The sequence below is a fragment of the Drosophila miranda genome, assembly GCF_003369915.1.
Source record: "Drosophila miranda strain MSH22 chromosome Y unlocalized genomic scaffold, D.miranda_PacBio2.1 Contig_Y2_pilon, whole genome shotgun sequence".
NCBI lineage: Eukaryota > Metazoa > Arthropoda > Insecta > Diptera > Drosophilidae > Drosophila > Drosophila miranda.
In genome coordinates, this window is record NW_022881614.1 from 37030798 (window position 1) to 37044239 (window position 13442).

A 13442-nucleotide genomic window follows, 5' to 3' on the forward strand; every position below is an offset into this window, starting at 1 on the left:
GCGAGGACGACGACGACGATGAGGAGGAGGACCCGCAGCAGCCGAGTGGAGACCAGGCCGAGGCAGGCCAGGCCAAAACCACAACCGATGACGAGGGCCTCATCATGAAGAAACTGCGCTTCGAACAAAAGGCCATACCGGCCAAGGTCTTTGACAGCCTCAAGCCGACAAATCAATCCGATTCCGATGAGGGATAAATCTTTTGTTTCTTTTGATTACGCGAAATATAAATGTATGTCTGTGGAATACTTCCCTCGATTTGAGACCTATTCTTCGGAGACCTATTCTTCGTTTTGTTCGGAAATTCATAAATTCCTCGAATCTCAGCAGGCGTTGGCAATGTTTCCCTGCCAGAGTTTGAGCCTTGGGATATCTCATTCCTTTCGAATCAGCTGTTGGAAGCACATCTATTCTCTCTATTTTTTAGATTTACAGTTTTTTTATTCGGAAAAAAAAGCAAAATTTGTCTGGAACTGTCTGAAAAATAAGAGAACTTTCGTAACCTGTCGCGAGGGACTGTCACCATCATTAAGCGATGAAGTCTGTACGCTTGATGCACGCCCTGTGCAGGCGTGTCCAGCACACATTCCTGGCCAGACGCAGAGATGTGGAACAGCGACGGCACTACGCCGAGAAATGTGACTCGGTGACAAGATGACACCATCCGGCGAGAAGTTTGACGATCGCGTCCAGGGTAAGATCACTGATCTCATACGCGAGACGGGCCTGAGTGGCCAGCTGGGAAAAGGCCGTGTCTTCATGAACGTGGATGCGGAGTTCCGTGCGGTGGCCGTGGTCGGCGTGGGACAGGAGGGGGCCGGCTTCAACGACCTGGAGATGATCGAGGAGGGAATGGAGAACGCTCGCGTCGCTGCCGGCGTGGGGGCTCGTGCCCTTCAACTGCAGGGCTGCACAGATGTATTCGTGAAGTCGATGGAGTATGCGGAGCAGGCGGCCGAGGGGAGCGCCTTGGCCGTCTGGCGCTACAACACCAACAAGCGCCGTCGGGACCGCACACTCATTCCCAAACTGGAGCTGTACGACTCTCCCAATCAGATGACGCCCACAATCTTCGCCCAGTCAACGGTGGATTCCCTGTGCCCCTGCGGGGTATCCGTGGAGGTACGCAGCATGGACTGGATCGAGTCCAAGAGCTTGAACAGCTTCTTGATGGTGGCCAAGGGCAGCTGCGAGCCGCCGATCATCTTGGAAATCGCCTACTGCGGCACCGCACCCGAGGACAAGCCCATCCTGCTGGGCAAGGGCATCACATTCAACAGCGGGGGCCTCTGCCTCCGTCCCAAGGACTGCTTGTCCATGTACCGCGGCTGCATGTCCGGTGCAGCCGCCTGCGTGGGAGTCATCCGAGCCGCCGCCGCCCTATCGCTGCCCCTAAACATAACGGCACTGCTGCCGCTGTGCGAGAACATGCCCTCCGGAATGGCTGCCAAGCCTGGCGACGTGGTGTCCCTCCTCAATGGCAAAACTCTCGGCTTCGTGGACGTCAGCAAGGCTGGTGTGATGGCCATGGCCGATCCCTTGCTCTACGCCCAGACGATCTACAAGCCGCGCATGGTCGTGGACATTGCTACAGTGGGCTACGCCGTCTGCCCAGCGCTGGGCGGAGCAGCAGCCGGGATTTTCAGCAATTCGAACTTCGTCTACAAGCAGTTCGAAAAGGCCAGTGAAAGTGGCCGTAAAGGACAACTGCAGGAGATAATTATAAGTGCAGGAATTTTAATTCAACCTTCAACCTCAGCCTTTGCATGGCTCTGGAGCTCGAAAGTGATTTACAAAAGAAGCACTTTAGTCGGAAACATAAACATTAATTCCCCACCTCTTCACAGCACTTGACCAGAAACAACAGCAACAACAACGAGGGGAAACGTTGTGAGTTGCTGCGGACACCGCAACTCTACAGTTATACCCGATACTAAGTCAGTATGGCTCTCCTCCGGCAGACGCCGCTAATATTGAACGACACGACAAAGAGTGCGTGCGAGAGAGACAGAAAATCAGTCTGAGCGTGACGTCGGGCGCTGCGTAGCCACTGCAAATTGATTTGTTCCTATTGGCTATAACAATGATCTGATCTGATCCAGATTCAGCAATCTGATAGATATGTCATTATCTATTATTCTGCGTTTTTAGTTTTCTCGAATCTGCAATATTGTAGATGCAACAGATTTTCGTCTTTTGTGGGGGCGGAAGGGGGTGGGGCGAAATTCTGAGATATACGTTTTATAGTGAAATCTAACAGAAGTGCGGATACCAAATTTGGTTACTCTAGCCTTAATAGTCTCTGAGATTTGTGGATGCCCCAGATTTTCGTCCTTTGCGGGGCGGAAGGGGGTGTGGCGAAATTTGGACACGAAACGGTCAAGGTCCGATATCACAGGAGTGTTGATACCAAATTTGGTTGCTCTGGCTCTTATAGGTTCTGAGATCCTTGAACTCATATTTTGCAATTGACAAAACCGACCATGAAACCTGTGTGTTAGAGAGAGACAGAGCGAGAAAGAATGAAATTGTTTTCTTGATTCTGGCTATAATAATTATACGATCTGGTTCAGATTTTGCACACTAGAAGATATAGTCATTTTCTACGATTCTGCGTCTTTAGTTTTTTCGTATCGTCGAAATTGTGGATGCCACAGATTTTCCCTCTTTCTGGGGGCGGAAGTGGGCGGGGCGAAGTTTTGAAATATTTTTGTAGCAGTGACATATCACAGAGGTCTGGATCCAAAACATCGCTGCTCTAGCTCTTATAGTCTTTGAGCACTAGGCGCTGAAGGGGACGGACAGACGGACAGACGGACGGACGGACAGACGGACAGAGGGACATGTCTCAATCGACTCGGCTATTGATGCTGATCAAGAATATATATACATAATGGGGTCGGAAACGATTCCTTTTGGACGTTACACACATCCACTTTTACCACAAATCTAATATACCCCAATACTCATTTTGAGTATCGGGTATAATGAGTATTGGGGTATATTAGATATCAGGGGGAACGTTGTGAGTTGCTGCGGACACCGCAACTCTACGGTTATACCCGATACTAAGTCAGTATGGCTCTCCTCCGGCAGACGCCGCTAATATTGAACGACACGACAAAGAGTGCGTGCGAGAGAGACATAAAATCAGTCTGAGCGTGACGTCGGGCGCTGCGTAGCCACTGCAAATTGATTTGTTCCTTTCAGCTATAAAAATGATCTGATCTGATCCAGATTCAGCGATCTGATAGATATGGTCATTATCTATGATTCTGCGTTTTTAGTTTTCTCGAATGTGTAATATTGTGGATGCAACAGATTTTCGTCTTTTGTGGGGGCGGAAGGGGGTGGGGCGAAGTTCTGAGATATACGTTTTATAGTGAGATCTAACAGAAGTGCGGATACAAATTTGGTTACTCTAGCCTTAATAGTCTCTGAGATTTATGGATGCCCCAGATTTTCGTCCTTTGCGGGGGCGGAAGGGGGTGTGGCGAAATTTGGACACGAAACGGTCAAGGTCCGATATCACAGGAGTGTGGATACCAAATTTGGTTGCTCTGGCTCTTATAGGTTCTGAGATCCTTGAACTCATATTTTGCAATTGACAAAACCGACCATGAAACCTGTGTGTTAGAGAGAGACAGAGCGAGAAAGAATGAAATTGTTTTCTTGATTCTGGCTATAATCATTATACGATCTGGTTCAGATTTTGCACTGTAAAAGATATGGTCATCCTTACCGATTCTGCGTTTTTGGTTTTATCGTGTCTTTAAAAATGTGGATGCCACAGATTTTCGTCCTTTGTGGGGGCGGAAGTGGGCGGGGCGAAGTTTTGAAATATTTTTGTAGCAGTGACATATCACAGAAGTCTGGATCCAAAACATCGTTGCTCTAGCTCTTATAGTCTTTGAGCACTAGGCGCTGAAGGGACGGACGGACGGACGGACGGACGGACGGACTGACGGACGGACGGACAGACGGACAGACAGACAGGGCTCAATCGACTCGGCTATTGATGCTGATCAAGAATATATATACTTTATGGGGTCGGAAACGATTCCTTCTGGACGTTACACACATCCACTTTTACCACAAATCTAATATACCCCAATACTCATTTTGAGTATCGGGTATAAAAACTTCGTACACGAAACTATGATTACTATATTTATTCCAAGCGAAATCGTTTCGGCCTTAACGAAGAAATTTGCACAATAAACGAAAATGCCAGAAATGCAATTGGCTACGGCGAAATGGTGGCCAGGGGGATTGGTGGCCAGGGCACTTTAATTTGCCAATTGTATTTAAAGCAAACCAGGCAATATACAGTCCGTTTCAATGCTGTAGGTACAAGCAGACAGATCTTAAAAAGGTTCTGGCCAGAGAACAAAAACCGGCGTACAGTCCATGAACCCCAGAGAATGCCCATTTTCATTGTTTAATGTGAATAATAATAATAATATTAATAACCAGGATAGGTAATAATAATAGTTTTCTATACCCGACTTGCACCGTACGTGTCCGAGTATTTGGTCAATATATTCGTTTTATGCATAAATCTAACTATCCCATTGGCCTGCTAGTCGTGACAAGGGGAGTATTAAAAATAAATAAATAATAAACATAAGTTGATTTTGCGAATTCGAAGGGGAAGGGGAAGGGTGGCAAGTGCCGGGGGGCTACTAGTATTATGCCATGTCTATGCAGTGCCTGTGCCATGGCATTGCTGTTTGTTTGTTTTAGATTTTCGCCCAGACAGTTTTATGTACCGCCAGATATCGGAGGTCGAGGCATAGGCCAACGATTTTCGATGGAACGTTAGATGTGCGTCTGATTTATTTGTCTGGTTGTGCAACAAGAAATAGAACTGATGATAAACGAAATGTGATTAGTATTAAAGCATTAAAGGGGGAGAGAGAGAGTGAGAAGGGGTGTGGAAAGCGGGGCTCTGAAGAAGGGATCAACCTCCAATATAATAGTATTTATTGAAATTTATCCGGGTTCTAATCTAAGGACTACCGGCACAACGGACTCTCTTTCTCCCTCTCTGTGTGTGTCTGTGTGTGCGCATCAACAATGAGTACACTCATTCCTATTCACCACATACGCTCAATTATTCATTGGCTTCTTTTTTTGTTTGTGCCGAAAATTCGAGGCGTATTTGTTTTTCTTTGCGAGTGAAGGAGGAAAAGGAAGGAAGCCACAAAACCGCAAAGAATTTAGCACGAAGCTTGACCGAAAAGAGAAGCAGATGGGGGTGGGGGCTGGGGGCTGGGGGCTGGGGTTGAGTTTTGCCTAGATCGAGTACATTTGAATGCAGCGCTCGACAGGCAAGTGAAGCGTGACAGGGGCAACCGAGAGAGAGAGAGAGAGCTGTGGAACAGTGGGCCAAAATAAGTAAAGAAGTATTATCCATACGCCATGTGTGACGGGGAATACTTTTTGTGTACCGCCGAACGTGTACCGCTGCGGTTCTGCCATTAACTGGCAATTTATAGCAGAGACCCAACCGCCGCTCTCCCCCTCTCCTCATATTCACTTGTCCGCTCAAGTGAAAATTATCATTTCCAGCGAAACTAAATTGCCTTGGTCCTTGGTCCACGGATCCCTTCAAACCAGCAAAAACGAAGCAAAGCAAAAGGCAACGCCATAAAAATGTACAAAGAAAGCAAGAGACACACCACACAAAACAACAATCAAACAGACGAGAAAGAGTGCCGAAGATAGAGAGGAAAAGAAACGGGAGGATGTGGGGAAAGACAAAAGTTTAGCCGGGGACAAACCGTCCCGGACGACCGCAAAAGGCAACAGAAGGCAGTCCTCCCCTCTCCTGCCGATAGCCAGGCAGAAAAAGATGTCGACTCATTAAGCGACTGCAGAGATGCTCTAGAAGAACTTTGATTGATACCCGAAATAATATCGAATATACAGAGGCATTCATTCAAACGATGGACAGAGAATGAATGAAAGACAGGGAGAGAGGAACTGTATACCGTTTTAGGGATCAACTTCAATCAAATTGGACCCCTTTTGATGGACCTTCATTGTACAGGGTATCGCGGTGAAGCCCAACCAGCGATTTATCGCATTTCGCTGTGGTCGGCATAAGTTACGCTGAATTTTATCACAATTGCAATTCTTTCTAGTCGAGAACCCCCACCACGGCCCCTGTGCCCCGTCCCCCCTGCCAGAAAGGATTTCATTTTCATTTATTCGTATCTTTTCGCCCCCGAAATGCCGTTATGGATGGGGTAGGCTATAATTTCCGACGCTGGCCAGCTGCCCTAGCAACTGTCCGAAACTCCGAAAAATTTGAGCCTCTAATTTCCACGTTTTGGCCTTAAATAATCACAATTTGGTCTTTTGTGGCCTCCCTTGCACCGAAGCTGTAGATGATTAACGCGTCCTCCTCCGGGGCCCCTCCCTCCCTGGAAGGGAAGGGGAAGCGGGCCGCCCTTTATAGAGCTCTCACCTAAAACTTGCATTCGTTTTCAAGCCCGATTGCTCATTATCAAATTCATTTGGCTGCACTCCAACAGCCGGGGATTTGTGGTGCTGGAGGGGGGGCCATTTCCCCTTAGCCCCTGACTTATCAGTAGGAAGAGCCATTCACATTGAAGGAGTCGAGTCGAGTCGAGTCGAAGAGGCAATGCTCTTTCTGGCGCAGTCGGAGAGAGCGAGGGGCCAAGGATGATTTCCCAATTAGGAGAGAGTCTCCTCCACTTGGTTTGTTGTTGATTGAGTTTTTCACACTTGAAGTCCCAGTGGAAGGCTCCAATGGCAGAGTACTTCCGAATTGGAAAATGCAAAAATGCTTCAAAAAATTATCATTTTTCAGGGCCTAATGACTTGTGCAAAATGTCGAAAGATACTTCGACTCCCAGAAAGGGGGTGGCGTTGGGGGGCTGTTCCCTCTCTTATCTGCTACGAAAATTGAGCCATTTTTGGTTGCAAAATGTTTGCTTAATTGTCAAAAATTCAAGAGAGAAACATTGCCAACGCCTGCTGAGATTCGAGGAATTATTGAATTTTCGAACAAAACGAAGAATAGGTCTCCGAAGAATAGGTCTCAAATCGAGGGAAGTATTCCACAGACATACATTTATATTTCGCGTAATCAAAAGAAACAAAAGATTTATCCCTCATCGGAATCGGATTGATTTGTCGGCTTGAGGCTGTCAAAGACCTTGGCCGGTATGGCCTTTTGTTCTAAGCGCAGTTTCTTCATGATGAGGCCCTCGTCATCGGTTGTGGTTGTGGCCTGGCCTGCCTCGGCCTGGTCTCCACTCGGCTGTTGCGGGTCCTCCTCCTCATCGTCGTCGTCGTCCTCGCTGTCGCCAATATCAATCTCATCCGGATTGACGACTGTATTTTCCTTGCCCTTGGCCCCGCCCTGGGTCTCGCCGCACACAAACATGATATTGGAGGCAGCCTTCTCGGCGGGCTTCTGCTTGGCCTCGGCCGCCGCCTGGCGGGCCTTCTCCTCGAGCAGCCGCATGGCATCCGGTCCGGAGCCAGCACCAGCATCGGCAGCCACACCATTCCTGTTCGTGTTGACAAACTGGGCAGCCATCATGTTGACCTGAGTGTTGTAGGTGGCCTGAATGGAACGCTTGATCCGCAGCATTTCACGCATCGTATCCTCGTTGCCATGACGCACCTCGAACTCCTTCCAGGTCGGCCAGAAGTCCGCCGTGATGCGGGGATCGCACACCTGTTGGGACAAAGCAGAAGAGAGCTTAGAATATTGACGATCCAACGGTTAAATGTCGACTCACCTGTGAGCGTAGATGGCCCTGGCTCGATCCACCTAGCCCAGCTTCGTCTCCAGCTCGGCGAATTTGACGCACATGTGGCGCATATGCTGCTCCTGCAGAGCCTCGATGGCCTTCTCGTAGATCTCCCTGGTGCGTGGCAGGCCGTAGATCTCGGCGGTCTTCTTCACGAATATGTTGTACATGTCGAACATCTCCTCTTCCTTGACGGCGGACGTGGCGCGATCGTAGACGGACATGGCATGCCGGGCCAGGCCGTGCTCCTCCTCCAGCTTCGCGTAGAGCTGGTAAAAGTACTTGGATTGCTCAGCGGGTCACTGATCCAGGCACTGTTCGAAGAGGTCGCGGGCCCGCTCCAGCTTTGTGCCCCCGTAGCGCGCGAGGAACTTGCTTAGATACGAGTTCCAGATGTCGTACACATTCGGCCACTTAAACTGGGTAATGCCCTTCTCGTAGGCCCTATAGGCCTCCTCGAAGTAGTTGTGCTCTTCGAGAAACATGCCATAGTTGATGATCACCTGCGGCGTGCAGATCTTCAGGTCGATGATGCTCTCGTAGACGGCCTTGCAGGTCTTGAAGGTGCCAAAGGACTCCTCCAGATCGGCGTACATGGACCACACCTTCAGGGATCTGTGGAGGCGCGACTGCACTGTATCCGAGTCGTCGTGATACGCCAACTTCCGCTTGGGCATGGCCGTGGCACGTTGCATCAGCTTGAGGGCTGCATCGAACTGCTGCTGGCGCAGCTCCATCTTCGCCCACTCGCACCACACGTACTCCACCTCGGTGCCCCGCTCGAAGACCACGCAGGCGTCCTCCACCTGGCCATTGGACTCGTAGAACTTGGAAAGCTAAACCCAGAGGGTGTGCAGCTTTCCCACCGCCAGCTTGGGCTGGACTGTCTGCACGGCCTCGGTGTAGGTGTTGATGATGAAAGGAAGTACATATGTACACATGTATGTACATGTGGGTCCGTAAAGGACAACAGCAGGAGATAATTATAAGTGCAGGAATTTTAATTCAACCTTCAACCTCAGCCTTTGCATGGCTCTGGAGCTCGAAAGTGATTTACAAAAGAAGCACTTTAGTCGGAAACATAAACATTCATTCCGCACCTCTTCACAGCACTTGACCAGAAACAACAGCAACAACAAAAATCACAATTATAAAGGGAGTCAGGGCGAGGCATACACTGTCAAAAAACAATATTCGAGAATAAATATTTAAACCCATTTTTATATACGTTTCTCCCGATATTATTCTCTAAATTGAAAGAAAACAACAGGTATATATTTTCATTAGCTTTGAACTGAAAACCTTTTAAGATAAGCCGAAGTTGACTTTTTCGGTATTTTTCGTTATTTTTATAGTCCTGTTTGCCTTTAGTATTTTCTCCTATAAGAAAGATGATTCTTGGTAAAAGTTTGTCCCCTTATTTGCCTCCATACTAGACATAAAGCTAACAAAATGCTATCGATCTATTTTGTTTTATATCTTTTTAGTTCATCGCCTATAATCGTACAGCAAAGAAAAACATAAACAACATTTTCTTACCTTCTTCCTGGTTCTTCCACTTTTGCTGCATTCTCTCTTTCTGTTCTTTCCTTGCCGTTTCCATTCTGTCGTTATATTCACACACAAACACACACAAAAGCACTATTAAAACGAGGGGGAACGTTGTGAGTTGCTGCGGAGACCGCAACTCTACGGTTATACCCGATACTAAGTCAGTATGGCTCTCCTCCGGCAGACGCCGCTTATATTGAACGACACGACAAAGAGTGCGTGCGAAAGAGACAGAAAATCAGTCTGAGCGTGACGTCGGGAGCTGCGTAGCCACTGCAAATTGATTTCTTGCTTTTGGCTACAAAAATGATCCGATCTGATCCAGATTCAGCAATCTGATGGATATGGTCATTATCTATGATTCTGCGTTTTTAGTTTTCTCGAATATGCAATATTGTGGATGCAACAGATTTTCGTCTTTTGTGGGGGCGAAAGGAGGTGGGGCGAAATTCTAAGATATACGTTTTATAGTGAGATCTACCAGAAGTGCGGATACCAAATTTGGTGACTCTAGCGTTAATAGTCTCTGAGATTTGAGGATGCCCCAGGTTTTCGTCTTTTGCGGGGGCGGAAGGGGGTGTGGCGAAATTTGGACACGAAACGGTCAAGGTCCGATATCACAGGAGGGTGGATACCAAATTTGGTTGCTCTGGCTCTTATAGGTTCTGAGATCCTTGAACTCATATTTTGCAATTGGCAAAACAGACCATGAAACCTGTGTGTTAGAGAGAGACAGAGCGAGAAAGAATGAAATTGTTTTCTTGATTCTGGCTATAATAATTATACGATCTGGCTGAGATCTTACACTCTAGATCATATAGTCATCCTCTACGATTCTGCGTTTTTGGTTTTATCGTATATTTAAAAATGTGGATTCCACAGATTTTCGTCCTTTGTGGGGGCGGAAGTAGGCGGGGCGAAGTTTTGAAAAATGTTTGTAGAAGTGACATATCACACAAGTCTGGATCCAAAACATCGTTGCTCTAGCTCTTATATTCTTTGAGCACTAGGCGCTGAAGGGGACGGACAGACGGACGGACGGACAGACGGACAGACGGACAGACAGACAGACAGACAGGGCTCAATCGACTCGGCTATTGATGCTGATCAAGAATATATATACTTTATGGGGTCGGAAACGATTCCTTCTGGACGTTACACACATCCACTTTTACCACAAATCTAATATACCCTGTAAGCAAGTTCTCAGGCCGAGGTACAGCTTCTCAGTCTGTCCAGGGCCCGGTCCTTCCTCACAGCAAAATTTGTTGTGGAGGACCTAAGGGGAGAGCCGTTCGCAGCGAAAGCGCACCCGTGGGGTGGATCGAGGCGCGGGTGAACCCGTGCTTGGGGAGCTGCCGAGACGTGTGTTGGGTGTCATGCGAGGCGGGAGGAGGGGGTTTGGGTCAGGGGTCGTAAGGGTAGGGGAGAGGGGAGCCCAGATTGGCAGATGCCGCATGATCCACGACTCACATCTGCGTCGCCGGGTCCCCAGGGCGAGGGTGTAGGAGAGGGAACCCAGCTTTGCGGATGCCGCGTGAATCCACGACTCACATCCAGCATCGCCGGGTCCCCCCGGCGAGGGTGTAGGAGAGGGAACCCAGCTTTGCGGATGCCGCGTGAATCCACGACTCACATCTAGCATCGCCGGGTCCCCAGGGGAGACAGGTATGGGGAAGGGAAGCCCAGCTTGGGGGATGCCGCATGATCCACGACTCACATCCCCTTCGCTGGGCCCCCAGGGAATAGGGAAGAGAGGGGGTGGGGCTGAGGGACTCCTACGGGCGAAAGTTCTGAAACCGGTGGGTTGAGGTGGGTGTCTTTATTGTGGGGGGAATAAAAGACAAATATATTTTTGATCAGCATCAATAGCCGAGTCGATTGAGCCATGTCTGTCTGTCCGTCCGTCCGTCTCTCCGTCTGTCCGTCCGTCCGTCTGTCCGTCTGTCCGTGTGTCCGTCCCCTTCAGCGACTAGTGCTCAAAGACTATAAGAGCTAGAGCAACGATGTTTTGGATCCAGACTTCTGTGATATGTCACTGCTACAAAAATATTTCAAAACTTCGCCCCGCCCACTTCCGCCCCACAAAGGACGAAAATCTGTGGCATCCACATTTTTAAAGATATGATAAAACCAAAAAGCAGAATCGTAGAGGATGACTATATGTTCTAGATTGTAAAATCTCAACCAGATCGTATAATTATTATAGCCAGAATCAAGAAAACAATTTTATTCTTTCTCGCTCTGTCTCTCTCTAACACACAGGTTTCATGGTCTGTTTTGCCAATTGCAAAATATGAGTTCAAGGATCTCAGAACCTATAAGAGCCATAGCAACCAAATTTGGTATCCACACTCCTGGGATATCGGACCTTGACCGTTTCGTGTCCAAATTTCGCCACACCCCCTTCCGCCCCCGCAAAGGACGAAAATCTGGGGCATCCACAAATCTCAGAGACTATTAAGGCTAGAGTAACCAAATTTGGTATCCGCACTTCTGTTAGATCTCACTATAAAACGTTTATCTCAAAATTTCGCCCCACCCCACTCCGCTCCCACAAAGAACGAAAATCTCTTGCATCCATAATACTGCAGATTCGAGAAAACTAAAAACGCAGAATCATAGATAATGACCATATCTATCAGATTGCTGAAAATGGATCAAATCAGATCATTTTTATAGCCAAAAGGAACAAATCAATTTGCAGTGGCTACGCAGCGCCCGACGTCACGCTCAGACTGATTTTCTGTCTCTCTCGCACGCACTCTTTGTCGTGTCCTTTAATATTAGCGGCGTCTGCCGGAGGAGAGCCATACTGACTTAGTATCGGGTATAACTGTAGAGTTGCGGTGTCCGCAGCAACTCACAACGTTCCCCTCGTTTTTAAATCTATTTTGGCTTCCGCCGCACAACCGGTCTGGCTCAGCCCTCCGAGATCACTCCCGAGCCTGGCCCGCGCTGGACCGTGCGAGGCCTCTGCTTTACCTTTTGCAGCTTCTCCGCCGCTTCGTGGCTGCGCAGCTTTCGGCTGTCGGCCTCGGCTGCGTGGGCGATCGGCGGCTTCTCTGCCGCTTCGCTCTCTTTCATGCTGTTCCTTTGCCTTCGGCCGTTCTCTCTCTTGCTTTGGCTGCGTGGGCGTAAGAGCGACCGGCGAGTCTCTTCGTTTCCTTCTCTTCCATGTCGGCTCTCTTTGCTGCGTGGCCGTAGTAGGCGTCTCTCTTTCGTGTTGTCTCTTCGCTGCTAATAAGTAAAACGCCTCACTATTTTAGGGTTTTCTTAGCCTATTTCTTATTTTAATTGGGGAAACTAAGGGATTCATTGTTCGTTGTCTAAGTAATACTAATTATAATAGAAGTAATAAGAATCGGATAAAAAGTGATAATGAAATAATGAAATTAGATAACCAGCCGTCGGGGCGGTCCCTCCAGGGGATGGTGTCGTGGTTAGTGCTGTGGAGGCTTATGCCTTCACACTCCCTTCCTACTTCGGGGTGGGGCGCGGTGAAATGCGCACCAAATTCCCGCTGATGCATACGCGGAAGCGTTGGCCGTCGTGGTGTTCTAAGCTGCGGATCCGGCTGCGCCCGTGACGCGCCGCGTTTGCCTGAGCGCTGGCGCCTTCCAACAGGCTTTGCGGGATGCGGCGGTCAGGCGTGCTTACCCGCCAGGCGACTGGGGCGATTGGTCATTCCTGCTCCTCCTGCAGCGTGTTTAGCTCGGGCATCTCCTCGAACGCTGTGAGCAGTCCGCCCGCCTCTGCCTCTTCCGAACCCAGTGACAGGTCGCTGTCCTCCTTTGGTTGGCTCGCGTTTCCTGGTTCGGCCTCTCGGGCCGTGCAGCTCGTCGGTTCCGGGTTCGGGGCGTTGTGGTCTGTAGGAACTGGCGATAGCCACTTCATTGGTGCGTGGTCCAGCGGCTGCCAATCGGGATTCTCCCTTCTTTCCGGGGCTGCCGCCTCCTCCTGCGCGTCCCACTCCTGCAGTCTGGCGTGCCACCCGTCGTCCCAGCTGGTGTCTGGGATCGGGCCGTTTGGGTTCTCCTGCCCTCCCAGGATCCAGACTACCTCCTCGTCTCCGTCATCTCTGGGTATCGGGCACAC

General features: G+C 49.1%; 2 protein-coding genes across 2 annotated transcripts; one reads left to right on the forward strand and one right to left on the reverse strand.

The window, feature by feature from the left end:
* Positions 1–371: 371 nt before the first annotated feature.
* On the forward strand, positions 372–1877 carry LOC117193111 (cytosol aminopeptidase-like; the record flags this gene model as incomplete). Its single annotated transcript, XM_033397834.1, has 2 exons — positions 372–1785; positions 1848–1877. Coding segments are annotated over exons 1-2 (1161 nt in total), but the record flags the coding sequence as incomplete, so codon positions are not given.
* A 5200-nt stretch (positions 1878–7077) lies between these two features.
* Positions 7078–7867, reverse strand: LOC117193112 (pre-mRNA-splicing factor syf1 homolog). The gene is made up of 2 exons (XM_033397835.1): positions 7782–7867; positions 7078–7717 (listed from the first exon to the last, which is right to left on the reverse strand). Exon 2 carries the CDS (start codon positions 7637–7639, stop codon positions 7139–7141), a length of 501 nt encoding a protein of 166 aa, XP_033253726.1. The 5' UTR covers positions 7640–7717; positions 7782–7867; the 3' UTR covers positions 7078–7138.
* Between the last annotated feature and the right edge of the window lie 5575 nt (positions 7868–13442).